The 18,588-nt window shown below is 44.8% G+C and overlaps 1 protein-coding gene across 1 annotated transcript in view; it reads right to left on the reverse strand.

Moving 5' to 3' along the window:
- The window catches only part of ITK (IL2 inducible T cell kinase), a 40,739-nt gene that overhangs the window by 10,812 nt on the left and 11,339 nt on the right, over nt 1-18,588 (reverse strand). Inside the window, exons 2-9 of the mRNA XM_074962054.1 lie at nt 11,525-11,629; nt 7,926-8,007; nt 6,342-6,470; nt 5,570-5,610; nt 4,783-4,934; nt 3,451-3,516; nt 2,386-2,440; nt 278-357 (exon numbers count right to left, since the gene is read on the reverse strand). Coding sequence (XP_074818155.1) covers nt 278-357; nt 2,386-2,440; nt 3,451-3,516; nt 4,783-4,934; nt 5,570-5,610; nt 6,342-6,470; nt 7,926-8,007; nt 11,525-11,629 — 710 coding nt within the window. The remainder of the gene's footprint in view (nt 1-277; nt 358-2,385; nt 2,441-3,450; nt 3,517-4,782; nt 4,935-5,569; nt 5,611-6,341; nt 6,471-7,925; nt 8,008-11,524; nt 11,630-18,588) is intronic.

Raw genomic sequence — 18,588 nt, forward strand, 5'->3', positions numbered from 1 at the left:
GGATCAAGGAGACTATCCATATGCGTAAAGTGATGTGCGTACGTGTTTGCAAGAGCACAGCCATACTTGTGTTTTCACCAATGTATTTTGCTATGTGTAGGGCAGGTTGCCACACCTCTGTGCCCGGCAGGTGTTCATCCCTGTTTTTCAGAAGCGTTACGGTTCTCCCTGAGTTCTTGCTTTGGGAGCAGACATGACTCTGGATGTTAAGACTCCCACATAAGTTGCTGGCTGAAGCCACTTAATCAATGCAGAAACCTGCTGAGCTGAGCTGTACCTTAAGGCCTTGGTGAAAACGGAGACCGTGTACATGCCAGGCTGCCTCGAATCTCTCACCATGAAGGCACCTTCCTTACCCTGAGCCAAGAGCAGAAGGAAGAAGGGAGGTTAGAAGCCTGGTGTGAGTAGAAACAGGTTGGGGGTATGTCACTTTACTACATGTCTGTGCAGCACCAAGCACCGTGGGGCTCTGCCCTTGACTGGGACTCCAGGTGCTACTGTGATATAACTGATTAATAATAATAATAACCCCTTTGATCAATGAGGCCCTGAGACTTGGAGCATGTATCTGGCATGCGTTGCTCTGAACACTTCTCGCCCCTCCCTCTCACCATTCATGATGGGAAATGCTGGCCAAAAGTCGCCCACATGCAGAGCCACACGTTCTGGAGGAGCTCAAGCAGGTAACAGTCATGGAGATAAATATGCCCCAGATACAACCCACAGTGCAGTCACGCTGGTGTGAGAGACAGGAGAAATCAGCTCCCTGAGCAGCGCGTGGACACCTCCCGTAGGAGTTTATAGGAAATTTTCAAAACACAAACCCAGCTCACACAGGTTTTTATTTCCACCGAAATGCCATTTTTTCAGAGCAACAAAACCTTGCTCTTTTGCTCTGCTGTTACTAGAACTGGTCAGAAAATGGGGTTTGGTTTAATGGAGAAAATTCTGACAAACTATTTTTTCCTCTTTTCATTGAAATTTACTTGGGTGAAATATCAGAAACTGAAATTTTCTGGTGTTCAGCCAAAACATTTCCGTTTTGGGGCATTCAGAGTTTTGATCAAACAGCAAAAATTTCTGTGGAAAGCAGAAACTTTTCACAAAACGTTTTTGTTTAGTTGAAACCCCAGTTTTCCTTTCACTAACAGTTATGAAGGAAAATGTTTGACCAGTCCTCATTATTATGGAGCATCTGTTTGGGAAGGGAAGATGCTCACACAAAATCTGTGCAGAAGTAAGGAAGGTTTTTTGTTATTTTGATACATGTTTGGCCCTTTCCTTACACCACACTCTGGGTGAGAGCAGGCACAGAAATACCGGAGGAACTTAGGATTCAACTGTCTTATAGCTCGGGCAGCCCACAGGATCTTTTCCACCTTTGTCAATAATTAAATATTAGAGAGACAAGGTGGGTGAGGTAATATCTTTTATTGGACTAACTTCTGTTGGTGAGAGGGACAAGCTTTCGAGCCACACAGAGCTCTTCTTCAGGTTGAACACTGTGTGGCTCGAAAGCGTGTCATTCTCAGCAACAGAAGTTGGTCCAATAAAAGATGTGACCTCACCCACCCTGACTCTCTATTATCCTGGGACCAACACAGCTACAACTGCACTGCATGCACTGATTAAACATTGTTATTCATTTGACACCATACTGTTTCCCTGGGAAATGCAGAGGGACATTCTCTTTGCGATGCCAGTGGCGCTATTCTGGATATGTCCATGAGCATTTTCTAGGAGGAGATATCACTTGAACTCTTTCTGCATGGGCTAGGTGGAGTCATTGTGGTGTAGCAAAGCCACCTCCCTCCCCACCAACCATGGAAAACTTGGAATAACAAAAATCATATTTAGAATACAGAAAAGTGGGCAACTGTGCTCATGAGAATGAGCGGCCTAAGCTGTTTATTGACACTAGATTTAGGTTGCCAGCTGACTTTGGCAGGCACTTGCATGGAGCCCCATTGGGGATCTGCATAGGTGGAGGGGTTCACTCATGAGGACCCCTTTTTCAGGAGTAGGGCTGTAGAGCGGGCAGGAGCTATGTAAATTTCCCCTCCAGAGCTTTGCCCTGGCACCTCACTCCTGACCCGCAGATCACTCCTTGCAATTCCAGTCCAGGGCGCTGTGTCAAGCGGAGACTGCCAGGCAAGCTCAATTATGGGTATATGGAGAGACCAACGTTTTGTAGGGACTAACTCCAGACCAACAAACTCATCAACATTGGCAACCAGGAATCCAGGCCTCTGGAGGCAAAGCAGAATTCCTTAACCCACTGGGAGTCACCGAACTTCCTTCCTCATATGCAATATCTTTAAGCAAATTGGAGTCGAAACAAACTTATTGCTTTCCAAATTCATTCAAAAAGTAACACCACTTTACCTCATCTTTGAGGAGTGCTTCTGCTTTGTTTCTGCTGATATTCTTATTATACCATCTGAAAGCAACAGAAAGACTCAGTCAGGAATTCCAGGCTATTTGGACTAATCATCATATATTGCCTTGTTTAGCTTGCATAAGCAAAGCCAGTTTTAAAAAGTCAGTGACCAACTTGCAGCACAACAATGAAGAAAATATACCCCAGGACTGCCCATATTTGCTACGAATTAATATTCATGTCTTCAGATTGCCAGTTAACTCAAGGGACGTAATACATTTTGTAAAGGCTAATATCAAGTCTGTAAAGTAGGGCCAGTCAAGGGCCAGTCATGGAAAAGTATTTTTGATGGAAAAATATCTTTGAATTCTATGAAAACTTTCAAGAAAACGTTTACATCATTCATATTTTCCTGATGGTTTTCAATGAATCGGTTTGAACAATTAGTTTCCTTTTGATTTGAACCGAAACAAAAACGTGTGTTTTGGGTTTTGTGGGATTTTTCCCCTTCCCCTCCGCCCACTCCCTTTTTTAGTTTCAAATCATTTCATTGACAACAATCTAAAATGTAGAGAAAACCTTCCCCCAAAACAAAAATATTTGGTTTTGTGCAAAATTTGCCCATGGAAGAACATTCCCATTTTTAACCAGCCCTAGTTCTATTAGTAATAGGAAAGAGTTACTGACTTGAACTAACATCTTCACTGCACCAGAAGTATACAATGAGACTGTCCAAGAATAACATCAAGTTTAAGGTGAGAACGCTGCAGTTCCGTGATGTTACAAGACAGGCTCACAGGACCTGATTCCACTGTCTTCTAACTAGTATGATCACATACATCTGTTCCGTGGGGCTGTCAAACGTTACCCAAAGAAGTGTCATAATGACTACGCAACGTGCAAGACAGTGGGACTTCAGGCTCACTGAGTCAGCAGCAGCTGTAATATTAATACTACCTAGTTCTTACTCAGTACTTCTCATCACTAGATCTCAAAGCACCTTGCAAAGGAGGTTAGTGTCGATGCCACTAGAGCTGTCAAGACCCATGAAACAAGTTCAGGCTACTTACTCGTATATTTGCAGGTTGTCTGGTGATTTTTCCACCAGGTAACTGCTTGGTACATATCCTTCGTGCCTGTTAAAAGGAGATTAGGTTGTCAGTATATCAGAAAGCCAGGAGCTTCTTTGTACCTGTACTGTCAGCTCTGAAAACTTTAGTATGTAGGAAACCTCACTCCCTGCTCTGTATTTGCTTGTTGTTTTGAATGGATGCCAGCCAAAAATTAATCTAGACAAAAAATAATTTGTAAGGAGCTGATGTAGCATATTCCCTCCACCCCAGCTGAAAAGGAGGATTTGTGAATGAAAGGGGTCTACCTATGGCACAGTTAGGACTGCTTGAGAAATCTTCCAACAAAACGTTGGTTTGTTGGAAAACGCCGTTTGTTGGAATAGAAACTGTTTACAGGAAAGGGTTGGCTTTACCAAATTTCCCATTTTAAAAACAATTTGAAAGAAGTTTCAAAACATTCCATTTCAACGTTGTACCAAAGAGAAAAAGGTCTGGCTTGGGGTTGGAATGACTTTTCATTGCAAAATGTAACTTAACTGATAGTAAAAAAAATGAAATGTTTTGACATCATCAAAACCAAACTATTCAACTGGCCCAATCTGATTTTTTTTTTTTTTTTTTGGTTCATGAAAATTGTTGAGATTTTGACTTTTCATCCTGATTTGGGATGGGAAAAAGTTTCAAAACCTCACAAATTCTCATGAGACAGGAAACCTGTTTCCCATCCAGCTGTAGGCACAGTGCTTTCCCCGTGCTCCACCCAGGGCAATGCAGTTACACATTGCTCTGTGCTCAGGGCTGTGTGCTAGTTCTTACTCACACATAGACCCTTCATTTAGGTGGAATTACTCATTTTCGGCAAGGGTTACGGGACCAGGCTGCTTGGGAGCTGCAGTGTTAATATGATTAATTCAGCTAGTTAAAACCTGTTCTGCGCTGTTTCTGTTCTGCTCAATCTGGAGAATATTATCCTGAAAACACTGGAGCTAAGTGGCTTCTGCTTCCTGTTTGGGCTTTATTCTCGGCAGGCTTTGCAAAATTCTGGTTTCCAAAGCTGTAAGGCTGTGCTGCCAGCTGGGGGTTGATATGAAAACGAATGTGTTTTAATTAGAAGACCAGATTCCATACACATAAGCAGTCCTAAAGCTACCTTTTCCGTTAGTTGTTCCACTGAAGTCAATGGGACCCCTCCTCAAGGAAGGTGCTACTCAAGGTGAGTAAGGGTACCAGAATCTGGCCCTCAATGATTTTTTATTGAGTGTGTTTTGTAATGGACACACACAGCAGATTTACAGATGACTTAGGCGCTGCTAGGACAAAGGTACCTACCCATTCTTATCCTGAACCATCCACCAATGATCCTCAGAGTTGTCAATAATGTAGTACTCCTCACCGCGCTGTAAGGTCAACTCCTGGGGATTCTGAGCCTTGTAGTCATATATGGCCATTACTAAAGCATCCTTGGGGTCTAGCAACAGCCTCTGCAAAAAAGAAAAACAATAACCAGGCTCAGAATTTATATCCACAAAAATACAGGGCAAGTAGCCACTAACTGCTAAGTAGGTGAAATGTACCCTCTATAGTGGATCCCATATCCTCGATGCTGGGAAATTTACATGGAAAATGATTGGGTCTCTAGGGCCCTGGTGGGGGATGCTGGGATCACTGAGAAATTCCCAGCCCTTTTGAACAACAGCAAGCCCAGCTGCCTGGTGAAGGAGCAACATGAGGACTGGTTATCAGTGCTGCTGGGCTTGCCCACCTTTGACTTGGAATAAGCTTGAAGTGTTTCAGTGTGGTGGCGTTTAGCACAGCAGAGGTCCTGCTTCTCTCGCAACAAAGTAAAATATTGCAAAGCTGCTGCCCATTTGTCAAACCAAACTGCATCTTAATGAGCAAACTTAGCTCCTTACATGGCGCTGCTCATACACAGTTTGAGAAAGATAAAGGTGAAAATCCAAGAGGAGCGTGGAATCCAGGAAGAATCACGGGCGTGCTAATCTCTTTGAAGAGAATAGTGCACTGAAAAGCAATGAGCCCTAAATGGGGCATTTTCCCCAGGGCAAGTTAATCAGACAAGGCACTGCTGAGGCTTCTCCTGCCTCGCTGCACTCACCCAGTTATCTTCAGGAGTGGGAGGAAGAGGCTTCTTGGAGGCTGAAATGAAATGAAGTAAATTAATTTGGAACCAATCTAGACAAAACCAGAGAAGAATATCAGGCAGCCATGTAAGTGACGTCGAAATGGCTGTGAGGTATAGAGAAGAATATAATTTAAGAATAACAAGTCTTGGCTCCTTATTGCTGTTGGAATAAGAAGGAAAAAAAGACCCTCACACTTGCATAGCATCTTTCAACCAGAAGAACTAGACCTGAAGGTGTTGTATGGGGGTTGCCCAGGCACCAGTGGAAAGCAGCTGTTGGTAGAATGCAACGTTTCTTTCCCCCTAGCAGCACTATACAGCCAATTCAGAAGAGGAAGTGGAGAATAACTTTCTCAGCTGAAACCACAGGGCAAATGGAGGTAGAACAAAATAGAAATATAATTTTGCCATGACACAGGAGCAAACTCCCTTCTCTTGAGAGAATTGTCCTGGGTCATTTACTGATCACAAGTGGTCAGCACGTTGGTTTTACGCCTCATTCAAAGGATAGCACCTAACACCCTGGTGAGATAACTGGGTCAGTTTTAATTCAGAGGAAAGAATACCATTTTAAAAGGATGATAGGAAGACGAGGATAAGGTACATCCCGGGAAGGTGGCACCATTTCTCTTCCCTGGAAATGTAGCACAATGTTCTTCAGTGCTTTTTACAAGGTGGGATGAATCTTACTGTTGCTTGGCACAGACAAATCGAAGACTGAGAATATCCGTAATGAATCCCGTACCGTTCTTGGTGGGGTCATATTCTATACATCCGGCTGCCAGCTTCTCTGTCTGGGCACAGCATCTCCATCTCCCATCTATCCAAAAATTTGGATGATACTTCGGCACCAAATTGTTGTTGTTCCTGGTTTCTGAAAGAAGTCAGGAAATGTTTTGTTTTAAAAAGGATTTATACTACAAACTGAGGTCTGTGGCACTGACACGAGCTCTGATAAAGATCAGTGGAAGTGAGTGAAAATCATCTGAATTTCAAGGGAAATCGTTTTCCCTCAGTCAAAGAGCATGAACGCTGATGACAGCCCTCTTTTTGTGAGTATCTTCAGCCAGATGTGTTTAAATGTTCTACCTTCTCATGTAAGGAGTGTATTCTCCCATCAGTGGATACAAAAAACCCTGATTAACATTAATGAAAATTATGCAATTGCACAGGGAAGACTAGAACCTTGGCAAAGTGTTTCTCTTTAAATTTTCAACAACAAAGGCAAAAAAAAAAGCACTCATAAAAAAAATAGAAAACCTGACGTAGCATTTAGCAAAGACGCTTATAAGAGACCACAACTGTACCGCATGTATAGGATACAGTCAGTTACTACTGTCGGCTCAGTTACAGTGTTAGCTGTATGGCTCAAAATTGGCATTTAACATTTAGCATTCACATGCTTAAATACCCATCTGACTGTCCTCATGAGGGATTAAAGCTCCCATGTTTGAAATTAGTGCTCTCTGAGTAAAAAAACCTTTTACTATTAAAAAAAGATCTGCAGGCCTGCATCACCCGAGCCTGTTAAATTGCTCCGTGAAGATGAAGTTATGAAATGTTTAACTAAAGGAAGTGCTAAAGCGGGGCACTAACCATAGCAGCCTTTAGCAAAGTAAATGGTTGCAGAGTAAATGCAGCAACAATGAACTTCATAGCAAGGCTAAATGTCTCCCCGATAAATGGAACACTCCCCTCACATTACAACAGCCAGTGTTATAAACCAGGAAAAGGTAAAGGGGAGGACTTGTGCAATCCGTGTTACTAAACAAGACCTCCCTTATCTCAAGCACTATGGCCCTTTCTGTTTGCAGTGCTCACTGCACTTTCACTGCATAATCAACACAATGATCCCAACAAATATAATCCAAGAGGAGAGGGAAATAAAAGCCATCCACAAATAAACCTCCCAATAACGACTTCTTTAGGAAGATTGTTATCCAAACAAAGAGTCTTAACTGTGGTTGAAAGATTTTCTACACACCAAAAACTCTCTTTATATATACCAAAAAAAAATTAATCAAGTAAAATACCCTCTCTCCCCCAGCATCAGAAGAATCAAGGTTAGGACAATGTATTAACTAACTGATGTTGCCAGTGAAATCCAACCAAAACCTCCCCATGGACCAACTTTTCCAAGGGCTGCTGAAACTATGCCCCTAAAATTTGCCAACGTGCTGTATAACCACCTGCACGAGTGCCATTCTGCATGTGCAAATATAAGGCATTTGACTCCCTCTGAGCTGTAATTTTTTTCTAGTCTATGGCTACTGAGAAAGCGGGGTTGGAATAGGAGATTCGATTCGATTGTGCACAGGACTAAGGTTACCTTCTTTCAGAGTAAACACCCATCTTTGCCGGCTCTCTCGATCGGGTGCAAACACATACAGCAGGTAGTTGTCATGAAGAATCTGGAGAGGGGACCAGAGAAGCAAGCCAGTGATTAGAAACAGCTCCTGCTGTCTTTCATATCCAGGGGAACTCAAAGCACCTTACAGACCACAGACCAATGAGTTACATACCAATAGTGCAGTGACTATGTAGGCAAATGTGATAGCCAACGTGTTCTCAGAAATGGCTCATAACCCCAAGAGAATCTAGCACCTTGGTTTGGTTATTTAAAATTGATAGGGAATATTGTCCAGGAAAGAATTCAGCTCAGACATTCTTTGGGGTCAAGTTCTCTGCTGTGGAGGAAACACTAGTGAAATTAGTGTAGCTCCAGCCACTTCCACCAGCAGACAATTTGGCCCTACATTTTCTATTTTCAACTTCCACTATTACTAACATTTGTATGGAAGCAGCATCCTTGTTTCTTAGCAGTGTGTCTGTTCATGCAGTTTGTCTTCACCTGAAATCCTAGAGCCAAATTCTGCTCTCACTTGTACCAGTGTATATTCTGAGCAACTCCATTGATTTCAATGGGTCTACTCGGGACTTACTCCAGTGTAATTAGGCAGAATTTGGCCCTAGGATTTTAGATGGGAAAGAAGCTGCAGAAGCAAGTGAACTACTAGGAAACAAAGATGCTGTTTTCATAAAGTTGTCCCTACTTCTGAACAAATGTGGGAAAAGAAATGCAGAGCATTCATGACATTTAAGCAAATAAGGTAACATTTCCCAAAGCAGCCAAAGGATTTAGGCTGATAGTCTCTAAATAGAGACTTCTGTGAGACGTCAGCTGGTCCTTAAACAGTATCCCCAGTCGTATGGGAGGAATGGTGAGAGTTTATGACTGTTATTTTAAAGAATCAATCCCTCCGCTGATCCCTTTGTCCTGATGCTTTTTAGCACATACGTGCATACACACCCAAGTGCTGTGCAGCCTTGGAAACCCTGAATTATTCCCTTTATATTGATAAATTATAACTTTCGAAGAAAAAACAGAAAAAAAGGCATATCTCCTGCTCCCTCTGAACTACTCTTCCATTGATGGTGCTGATCTGTCTTGTACAGTTGTTTGTATAAGTTGCTTTTTCAAACCTGCAGCAAACTTCTGAAGCGTGCAAAAAACCCCCTATCTTTCTGTACGATACAGGCTGTATTGCACTGTGCGGCCTCATGTACCAAGCCACACGAAGACACAGACCTACTGGTGGCTGGGTGGCAGATCTACAGCAGGATACAGCTGCCTTTTTTTTTAATGTGCTCTTACAGAACTATACAGAACTGTCTCCGGGGCAAAATTCAGACCTGCAATTAGCAGGTGCAACTTCCATGTGTCATTCACATCACCTGTGAAGTTTGTCAGATATCTCAAAAGGAGTTCACCTGTTTTCTCTGCAGAGCGAACCCAGCTTTCTACTCCAGCTTTATTTTATTTGTTAAGCAATATGGCAACATATAAGAATTCAGATGAAAGAAACATATTGAAGGGTTTGTTTCTTTTTAAATATTGGTGTTTCCAGGAAACAAGGGTTTAATCCTTGGCCATGCTCCAGTGACACAAAGAAACTGGAAGCTGGTGGATATCCCCAGCCAAACCTCTCCTTGGCCTGTGGCAGCTCCCAGCTGGCACAGAGCTGGTTAGCTGTTGTTAAGCGCGCCAGGTAAAGGGCCGCACACCAGCAGCCATTTGCAGTGCACAGCACCAACTTCTCTTGGTCCCAGAAAATATCTGAACAAGATTATATCTTTCTGAGGACCTGGCACTTTATCTGATAACTGTCTAAGTAAAGCTAGCTCATATGTAGAGCACTCCTGTAACAGCCATCCCTCAACAGTTCTCAGCCCAGCGGGCCTCGCTGGTGGAAAGGGGCTTAGCATTCCAGTGGGGCCTTGATTTGTGGGTGTTTGATATACACTCATCTCCCGATGATTTCAGTCGGAGCTGCAGGGACTCAGCCCCTGTGAAGATAAAGCCCCCAGTTTCTAAGCTTGGGCACCTATAAAATGAAGCCACTATTAGAAACGTGAGCTGTGTAACTTCTTGACGGTCGCAAAGGGAGTCTGTGGCACAGCTGGGATCTCCTGACCCCAGTCCTGTGCTGGAAGTTAATTGCTCCCCCTTATTGTACCCCTATGAGCTAGTGTACTCCACAGCTCAAAATAGGGGAATTTCACCCATCGTGAACAGAGCCCTCTATACAATTATTAGTCAATAAGGCATATGATAAATGTGCAGTCTTAGTGTTTAGATTAATGTGCGAGAAATTGATCTATAATCTACATTAGGAATACAATATTGTCAACCCCAAATGTTCAAAATAATGAGTCAGGCCCCAGAATCATGAGTTTTTATGTAATAAGAAATGTTGGGTTCTTTTTCTTTTCTTTCTGTAGGATGTGCTGGGGGGGGGGGTGGTCACATTTTGAAGCTTTTCTCTGCAACTGTGAGGCCTAGAAATGTACTTAATAAATGAATTAGATGAGATTTTCCTGTATTCACTTGCCTCCAGAAGCTGTGGTCTTAAGAAAAGGCCACATATCATGAGATTTGTGATAAAATTGCGAGAGTTGGCAACTCAGGTAACAGAGCCAAATGGGAATTCTAAATGTAATGGCCACCTAACGCTATGGAATTTCTCGTTTGATGGCAAGGTAAATATATCACGTTTGCATTTATTCTTTGTAGACTAGAGAATATGTTTTCTCCATTCTCTTCCCTAGCACTGTCTCCTCTTGGTCCTTCTACAATCTTACCACCGTTACCGAAAAGCCTTCTCCGTTAGTGCTCCTCCCATCTGGAACAGCCTTCCTGCATGTCTCCTATTCATCAAGGGCCTGCTCTAAAACCCACTGAAAGGGGGGTATTCACTATTAGTGAGGGTGACTAACCACTGAAACAAACCACCAGGAGACATGGATTCCCCCTTCCACGCCCCCAACACTTGTAGTCTTCAAATCAAGATTGGATGCTTTTCTGGAAGATGCTTTAGTCGAACACAAGTGATTAGGCTCAATACAGGAATAACTGGATTAAATCCTGTGGCCTGTGTTATACAGGAGGTCAGATTAGATGATCTAATGGTCCCTTCTTGCCATAAAATCTATGAATTTGTGTAGTCCAGTGGTTTTCAACATTTTTTTATTTGTGGACTCCTAAAAATTTTCAGATGGAGGTGCAGACCCCTTTGGAACTCTTAGAGAAACTCTATGGACCCCCATGAGTCTGCAGACCACAGGTTGAAAACCGTTGTTCTATGGTAACGAAAACCTTTCACAGACCCTTTAGACATGCTGTGCGGCACTCCAGGAGTCTGCGGACCACAGGCTGAAAATCGCTGGTGTGGTCAATGGAAGACTCAGTCTTCAATTCTCCATTTCTTTTCGCATCTTAGCTGAAAGCATATTTATTCCCCCTTACGTTCTCCCTTTGCTATTCTATATCACTGCCATGGTGTTAGTTTACCTCTACATACATTTTGAGATCGTTTCTGTGAAAGACTCTGCAAAAGAAAGCAATTGTATTGGTATAGGCAGACTTACCTGGAAAGGATATTTATAGTTACAGGGAATTGTGATGTCACTTTTCACAATTTCAACACATTTGATCCTGGACAGTTCAATGGAGCCCTTCAAAGTTCTTTTTTTCTGAGAGAAAGAAAAGTATTTGGTTCAGGATTCCGATTTCGCTAATTAAGATTAATTGAGTAATTAGGCAAAGGCTGAGTGTGAAGTCCAAGGCAGGCTGGTCATTTACTTGAAAGGAGTAGGATCAGAACCTTTTGTTTGAAAAGTGCATAGAAAAAGCAAAGGGCTGAACACAGCAGGTAGTTCATTACAGAGCCGGTCAAACTTTTTTTGCTGAAACATTTTTTCTAGAAAAAAATGGCTTTTTGACCAAACTAAAATATGTTAAAGAAAATTTTAATTGTGCTGGAAATTTTCTAATTTTACACTGAAAAATCAAAACTGGAAACATTTTCAGTAAAAATTTTGGATTTCAGTTCAGCTCTGGGAAGAAACTTTAGGGGTTTGGTTTTCAAAAACTGAACATATTTACCAAAAATGGAATATTTTACTGAAATTGGTTTTCAAAAACAAACATTTTTCCATTTGGGTTTTCAGTTTTTGTCAAAAACAAACACAATTTTTTTACAAGAAATCTTGTTTTTCAAAATTTCCTTACAAAACTACTTTTTCTGACCAGCTCTAGCGTACTATTGTTCCCCAGAAAACACTAGATAGATAAATAGGCTTGGAATGGGGAAGACAAAGGGATCCCCAAGAAAATGTTTGCTCGAACCCCTAAAAGCAAAATAGCTGCATTTCAACAGCTCTGTTCATTTCTTTTCCCCTAATCACCACTCAGCATTCATGATCAGGTTGTCTGCAGCTTCACAAGTGAGACTGATTAGAAAAACATCAGTGTTCAGTAGACAGGACCTAATCAGATGCCTGTTATCGAGTGCATTCTTCTGAAGGATTCACTACAAAAACACTTGCTCTTCGGAAGCAAAACTCGTTTCCTGTTTTGATTCTTCTTCAGCCGGGATTAAACGTTGTAGCTGTCTTCCAGCACAGATCTGTGACGACAAAAGCCTGCAGTGGTTCAAGAACACCATGTGCAGAGGACTTTTGCTTTTCTAAAGCAACATGTAGCTTTGATCAACGTGCTGACAAATGGGCTTTGGAGACTATTTTGTGTCTTTTGTTACGTTGCTACCTTTCAGCTGCCTACCTGTGTATGATTTCAGTGAAGCAGATAATGCAGCTGATCACAAAGGGTGAGGTTCATCGGGTGCACAAGGCCCCACTCTGGCCCCACTGCTCAGGAGTAAATTTCAGCCATGTATTCACAGTCATGAAGAATGAGAAGAGAAGCCTGGTACCGCTCTCCCTGGCTTTGCTGAGATGTTTGTCACGGCCAGCAGAGCTAATATAGACGCTGCTTACAATGTAACTCAGCCTATGGTGACACTAGCAGGCTTCTGCTGGTCTAGCTCTGTGGGTCAGGAGTGTGAAAAGCTGTGACCCCTGACCGACAGAGCTGTGCCTGCAAAAGCCTCTAGCCTAGGTGCAGTTATACTGACAAAACTGCCCTTTTGCCGATAGTTTGTTTCGCTCATGGGGGTGGGGGCGCTGGGCTGAGCCACACCAGCAAAAGGGCAGAGAGTTGCTATTTTGATATATTCCCAAAGGGAGCACTTTGCCAACATTACTAAACCAGCCAAGCCTTCCAGTGTAGAGACAGCCTCACGCAGGACACAGATAACTCTAAACTTCACATGGGCTCACTTCACCCCACTTCTCTCACCTGCCGCCTCTTTCCTTTCATTCTCCCCTATTTATTCCTCTGCCTCCGTCTCCCCTCCACAGGAGCAGCTCTCTCTTTCATTCGTGCTTCCCCTGGAACCTTATCCCCCTCCCAGGAGCCACGACATTGCTTATAGCCTGTAAAAACCTTCCATTTTGTTTTAGCCCACAGCTGACACTAAATCCTCCCTCACCTTATTACGTTGACATCTCAGGCCATAACCACAAGTCTTTGGGAGCCAGTGTTTTCTGGTCATGTTCTCTGCCTTTTATTTCTAAAAGGAACAGCAAATTGATTTTTGATACCTTTCCTAGCTGAGGGAATAGGAAGAGTTGAAATCTTTGTGTCGAGCTGTGTCACTGTCCTACAGTCCTCATCACCTGTCATCTGCATTTCAATTACATAACTGTTTCAACAATTAGGTGTCTGGAGATTCCTCAAACAGACCGGGATTTGACTGGCAAAGACAATGACAGCCCTCCAGCAGCATAAACCACTGGAATGACTGCTCACAAACCATGCATGATTGGTCAACGGGGCTGGAAGCTAAACCCAGCCCCGACTTTGTGATGCCCGATTGCACACTAATCTCACAAAAGCAACGGTGCCATTTTGCAAAGAAAAATAAAAAGCCTCTTTAAAGTGGTCTCCGAAAACCTCAGCGTTTCCTTCCAAAAAAGGGCCAGCCAGCTGAAGTAAAACATGTCCATAGCTTTCTGTTTGCTATTCTCAGCCTGCCTATGTTATAATTAAATACATGGCAAGCATCTTTCTTGGTCGTCAGTTCCTTTTAGTTATTTTAGCTGGTTTGTCCTAAATACTTCAGTGTCTATTGCATGCTCTCCATCATGTGTACTCAATACTTATCCAGGGACAATAGTACACTGCTGCCACATACCTAGGTGTTGCAAATGAACACGTACAGCTTTACTGATTTTATTTCATTATTGGCTGAAGGGTGTTTGTGAAAGTCAGGGACTAACAGCACTGAACAGGATCAAGCACAGCACAAAGCTTCCATGCACCACGCTCCTAATCTGCATTATTCCAGCTACTCTCAGATCCCCCATCTCCACTGATTTTACAGGATTCTGTGGTTGTTGCCAGGGCAAGTTGGAGTTTGTTGAGTTCTAGCTCGCTCTTTGGGGTTTCAAGCTATGGCCCCAATCCAGCAAAGCACTTAAGCATGTGCTTAACTTTAAACCTGTGTTTGTCTGTCATAGGATGACTGGCCCCTTTAAGAGAGACCTGGGTCCAATGCAACTGTGACCGGTCACCTGTCTCCCAATGGGGCTTAAGAGAGGATATCTAGGCCATAGAGAGGGCTAGGAAGGGCCGATGAAAGCTAAGAAGGAAAGAAGAGGCATACAGGAGCAGCTGGTGAGAGCTATGGGGAGTGAGCTCCAGGAGACAGCGCACTCCCGATGATGAGAGATGGTACAGAGAGTTTAAAGTTGTTGGTGCGGACTGGCCAGTTGAGGAACCCTGCTGAGCTCCAGGAGGGCTCATGAGGAGGCCCCTGGGCAAAGGGGAGGAACTGGCTTGGTCAGGGGAAGCTGAGCCTGGAAACAAGAGGGCTGATGCTGGAGACAAGGTCCCAGGAGCAGGGGTAGGACTGACAGGCAAGGGCACCTGGAGAGTGGAATACTGTGGCGAGCTCTCTTTAGGAGCCCTGACGTGGCGGCTGTGATAGCAAGTCATTGGTAACTGGCGGGTGGATGGCCTGGAGAGTGGAGCCCTAGAACAACGGCAAAGAAACTGTGAACAGAGTGGAAACAGGCTCTCGGGTGGGGAGCCTGGAAATGATCTCCCTGGAGGGGGCACAAATAACTGCCATGACTGTCCCTGTTGTGCTTTGGGGTTTTGAGACAAGTTTTATCCTGAGAGTTCTGCGGCTTACTGAGTGTGTACATGAATTTACTCTGCCCAGAGGTGGCTCTTTGAGTTGGACACTGAGAGACTGTATTCCTTTCTAAGGGGGAATGAAGGGGAAACTGAGGCAGCTGTCCAGTTTGCTAGTGGGGGTTGCTTTGAGGTGGAGGCCCCCCTGCTACAAAGTCCCACTGGAGTCAAGAACATGAAGCAGGTGCTTAAAGTTCAGTGCTTTGCTGAACCGGGGCATGTGTCACTTCAGCGACACAAGAGTCCAGAAAGAGTGGTGAGAAAGTTTTGTAATGAAACTCAAAGCCAAGCATCTCTCAGCTCCGTTTGGGGTTTTGTAGAGAGTGCAATATTTGCTTATGTGAAGGAAAGTGTCACTGAGTCTTTCAGTAGATCTCAAAGGGGTGAACCCTCCCTGCTGGGCTTAGCCTGATGGGCAAAATAGGGTCTTGCAGCATTGGTGGGGGCCAGAATATTCCCCCTGGCCCTGTTCCTGTCCTGCTTCCAGCACCCCCTACTTTGGGACTGAGAGGGATGAATGCAAGGCGTGAAGCTCCCTTGCTCAGGCTCCTCAGAGCCTGCTCCCTCATGCACCAGTTATGCTGTATCTGGGGCCCTGCGGTACTGGGCTGGAGGGGCAGGATTCACCTCCACAGCAGCAGAGGTTGGCTTGGTTTGGTGGTTCCATTTCCATCAGAAAATCAGCCCTCCTACAGGGATCCTTTGCCGCTAGTCACTTTCTGAGAGGAAGGGCCAGCGGGCTTTTAGCTCTGCATGTCTGTCAGCTAAAGAGGCTGGCCAGCTAATCAGCTCCCTCTGCCCACCTGACCGGATCCCTCTGCCCACCTCTTTGAGGATCATCCCTCACACAATCTCAAGTAAGTGGTGATAGAACCAAAAAACCTTCTTGGTGCTGTTGGATGATGGGCCCTTTAAGTTCTCACGGAGGCTAAGTAAACCCATACTGAAGTGTTGTTAGGAATCCTTGACCTTCAGGGTATGTCTACACTGCAATAAAAAAAACCCGGCACCCAGTCTCAGAAAGTCCGGGTCAGCTGACTCAGGCTCTTGGGGTTCAGGTTACAGGGCTAACAACAAGAGTGTAGATCAGGGCACGCATGCCTAAGGCAGCACGCAAGCTGATTTTCAGTGGCACTCACACTGCCCCGGGTCCTGGCCACCGGTCTGGGGGCTCCGCTGCTGGCCTGGGGTACCAGCCACTGGCCCCCTGCCAGCTGGGGTTCTGTCCGCTGGCCCCACTCAGCCCACTGCCGGCCTGGGATCCTGGCCACCAGCCCGGGGCTCTGCAGCTGCCCCCAGCTATGGCCCACTTACCCCAGCCTGGGGCAGTGAGGGGTGCAGACAGGGGCGAGAGGGGGCACAGCTCAGCACCCCCACCTTAAAAATTGTTCCAGCGCCACTGTACTGGGATATTTTTAAGTCCGGATTTGTTGCTTACATCACTATCACGCCACGTGGAACAGAGCACTGCGTTGGACGTTGAGATTAGAATGTACGTGCAAGAACTGAAATCAGAATTTTCTGACAAATTTCAAGATTTCCAGCAATTTGGCCCAATGCTTTCTTTTCTAATTAAAAGTTCAACGAAAAGCGACTTGGATTTGTCTGTATTTCAGTGGATGGGTGTTGAAGATTTCGAAATGCAGCTCATTCAGTTAAAAAAGCTCAGAATTGTGGGCATCAAAGTTTGGAGATCTGCGGAGTGCACGTGAAGCTACCGAGAGAGATCATGGGGCCTCTATTCTGACCTGCTGGACGTCCCTGCCAGTGAAATTTAACTGTTTGAAGAAAATTGCGCTTGTAATGCTTTCAGCATTTGGATCCAGTACCTGTGTGAACAGGTATTTTCACACATGAAATCTGTTCTCTGTCCCTCTCAGAGCTGGTTAACAACTGATCACTCAGAAGCCTGTGTGCAGCTTAAAGTATCCAAATACATGCCAGACATTGGAAAACTCAGCAAGGAAAAGCAAAGGCAAGGATCACACTAAACTGATAAGATCTGCATTTTAATTTAATTTTAAATGAAGCTTCTTAAACATTTTAAAAACCTTATTTACTTTACATACAACAATAGTTTAGTTATATATTATAGACTTATAGAAAGAGACCTTCTAAAAACGTTAAAATGTATTACTGGCACGCGAAAATTAGAGTGAATAAATGAAGACTCGGCACACCACTTCTGAAAGGTTGCCGACCCCTGGTGTAGACGTTTAGGCTAGGGCTGGAGCCTGGGCTCTGGGACCCACCCCCCTCGTGGTGTCTCAGATCCTGGGCTCCAGCCCAAGACCAAATGTCGACACTGAAATTTTATAGCCCTGCAGCTTGAGTCCCAAGAACCCAAGTCAGCTGACCCACGCTAGCTGCGGCCGTGCTGAGGGTCTTTCATTGCAGTGTAGACATATCCTTAGAGTCTGGCCACAGATCAAGCTAAGCAGCAGCAGCAACCCTGAGGAAGGGATTCCCATACCTGCTGCCGAAGATGGAAGTGGCTGGGTTGCCTTTTCTCTAGAAGATGCCTGTGGTCTGGGAGAAGAAGGCCTCCTGGACAGCCTCCCCAAAAGAGGAAATGGGGTGGAGTAGTCCAGTGAGATACCCTGTGAAGACCCAGGTTAAGGTAAAGGGCCACAGAAATTGGAGATTGGGTGGGGACAGTGATAGAGGGGGAAAGACCCAAAGATGACAAGGGGAGGTGGGGCAGAGTCTGCATGGACACGTTGCAAGTCGTGTAGACAAATAACGTTCACAACGTTATTTGTCTACAGGTGGGAGCTCAGAGCCCGCGGGGATGCAGAGGGGGTGCTTGAGGCTGTTCCATGAAGCTCACCTGGTTCAAATGGTTCTATCAGAACCGTTCCGACAAGCAGAAGCTGAGAGTGGAGGATTTGAAAACCATATGAACTGGACACCCCCGTAAGATTCACCTAGGCGAACGGAAACCAGTGGGTTCACCCAGCCCCGCACAATTCATCTGCATAGCTTGCAATGCTGAGGACCCAGCAGTCCTCACTGGTTCCCAGAGAGGTGCCCAGTCAGAGCAACCCAGCCCACCAGCATCCCTGGTCCCAGAACTGTGCAGAAGGTGCACTAGGACCCTGACAGGCCCTCCCTTCCGCACAGCCATGTGGCCTTTGGGAAAGAAACTGCAGGCAGGAGCCAGCCAGAGACGGATGCTGCAGGAGCAGTTTAAGCAGGGACCACCAGACGCTGATAATATTTCCTGAAGCTCTGACTGGACTTTCTCTGCTGTGGGCTGGTTGGCAGTTTGCTCCAGACCCCTCTTGCCCAGTCTCCCTCTGTCCCCTTGCCCTGCTTCCTTCCCTCACCTTTTCTGTTAGCTAACCCCCCCCCCAACTAAACCCTAGCCCCCCACAATAAAAACCAGGGC

Source organism: Natator depressus, chromosome 8 (assembly GCF_965152275.1).
Source record: "Natator depressus isolate rNatDep1 chromosome 8, rNatDep2.hap1, whole genome shotgun sequence".
Lineage (NCBI taxonomy): Eukaryota > Metazoa > Chordata > Testudines > Cheloniidae > Natator > Natator depressus.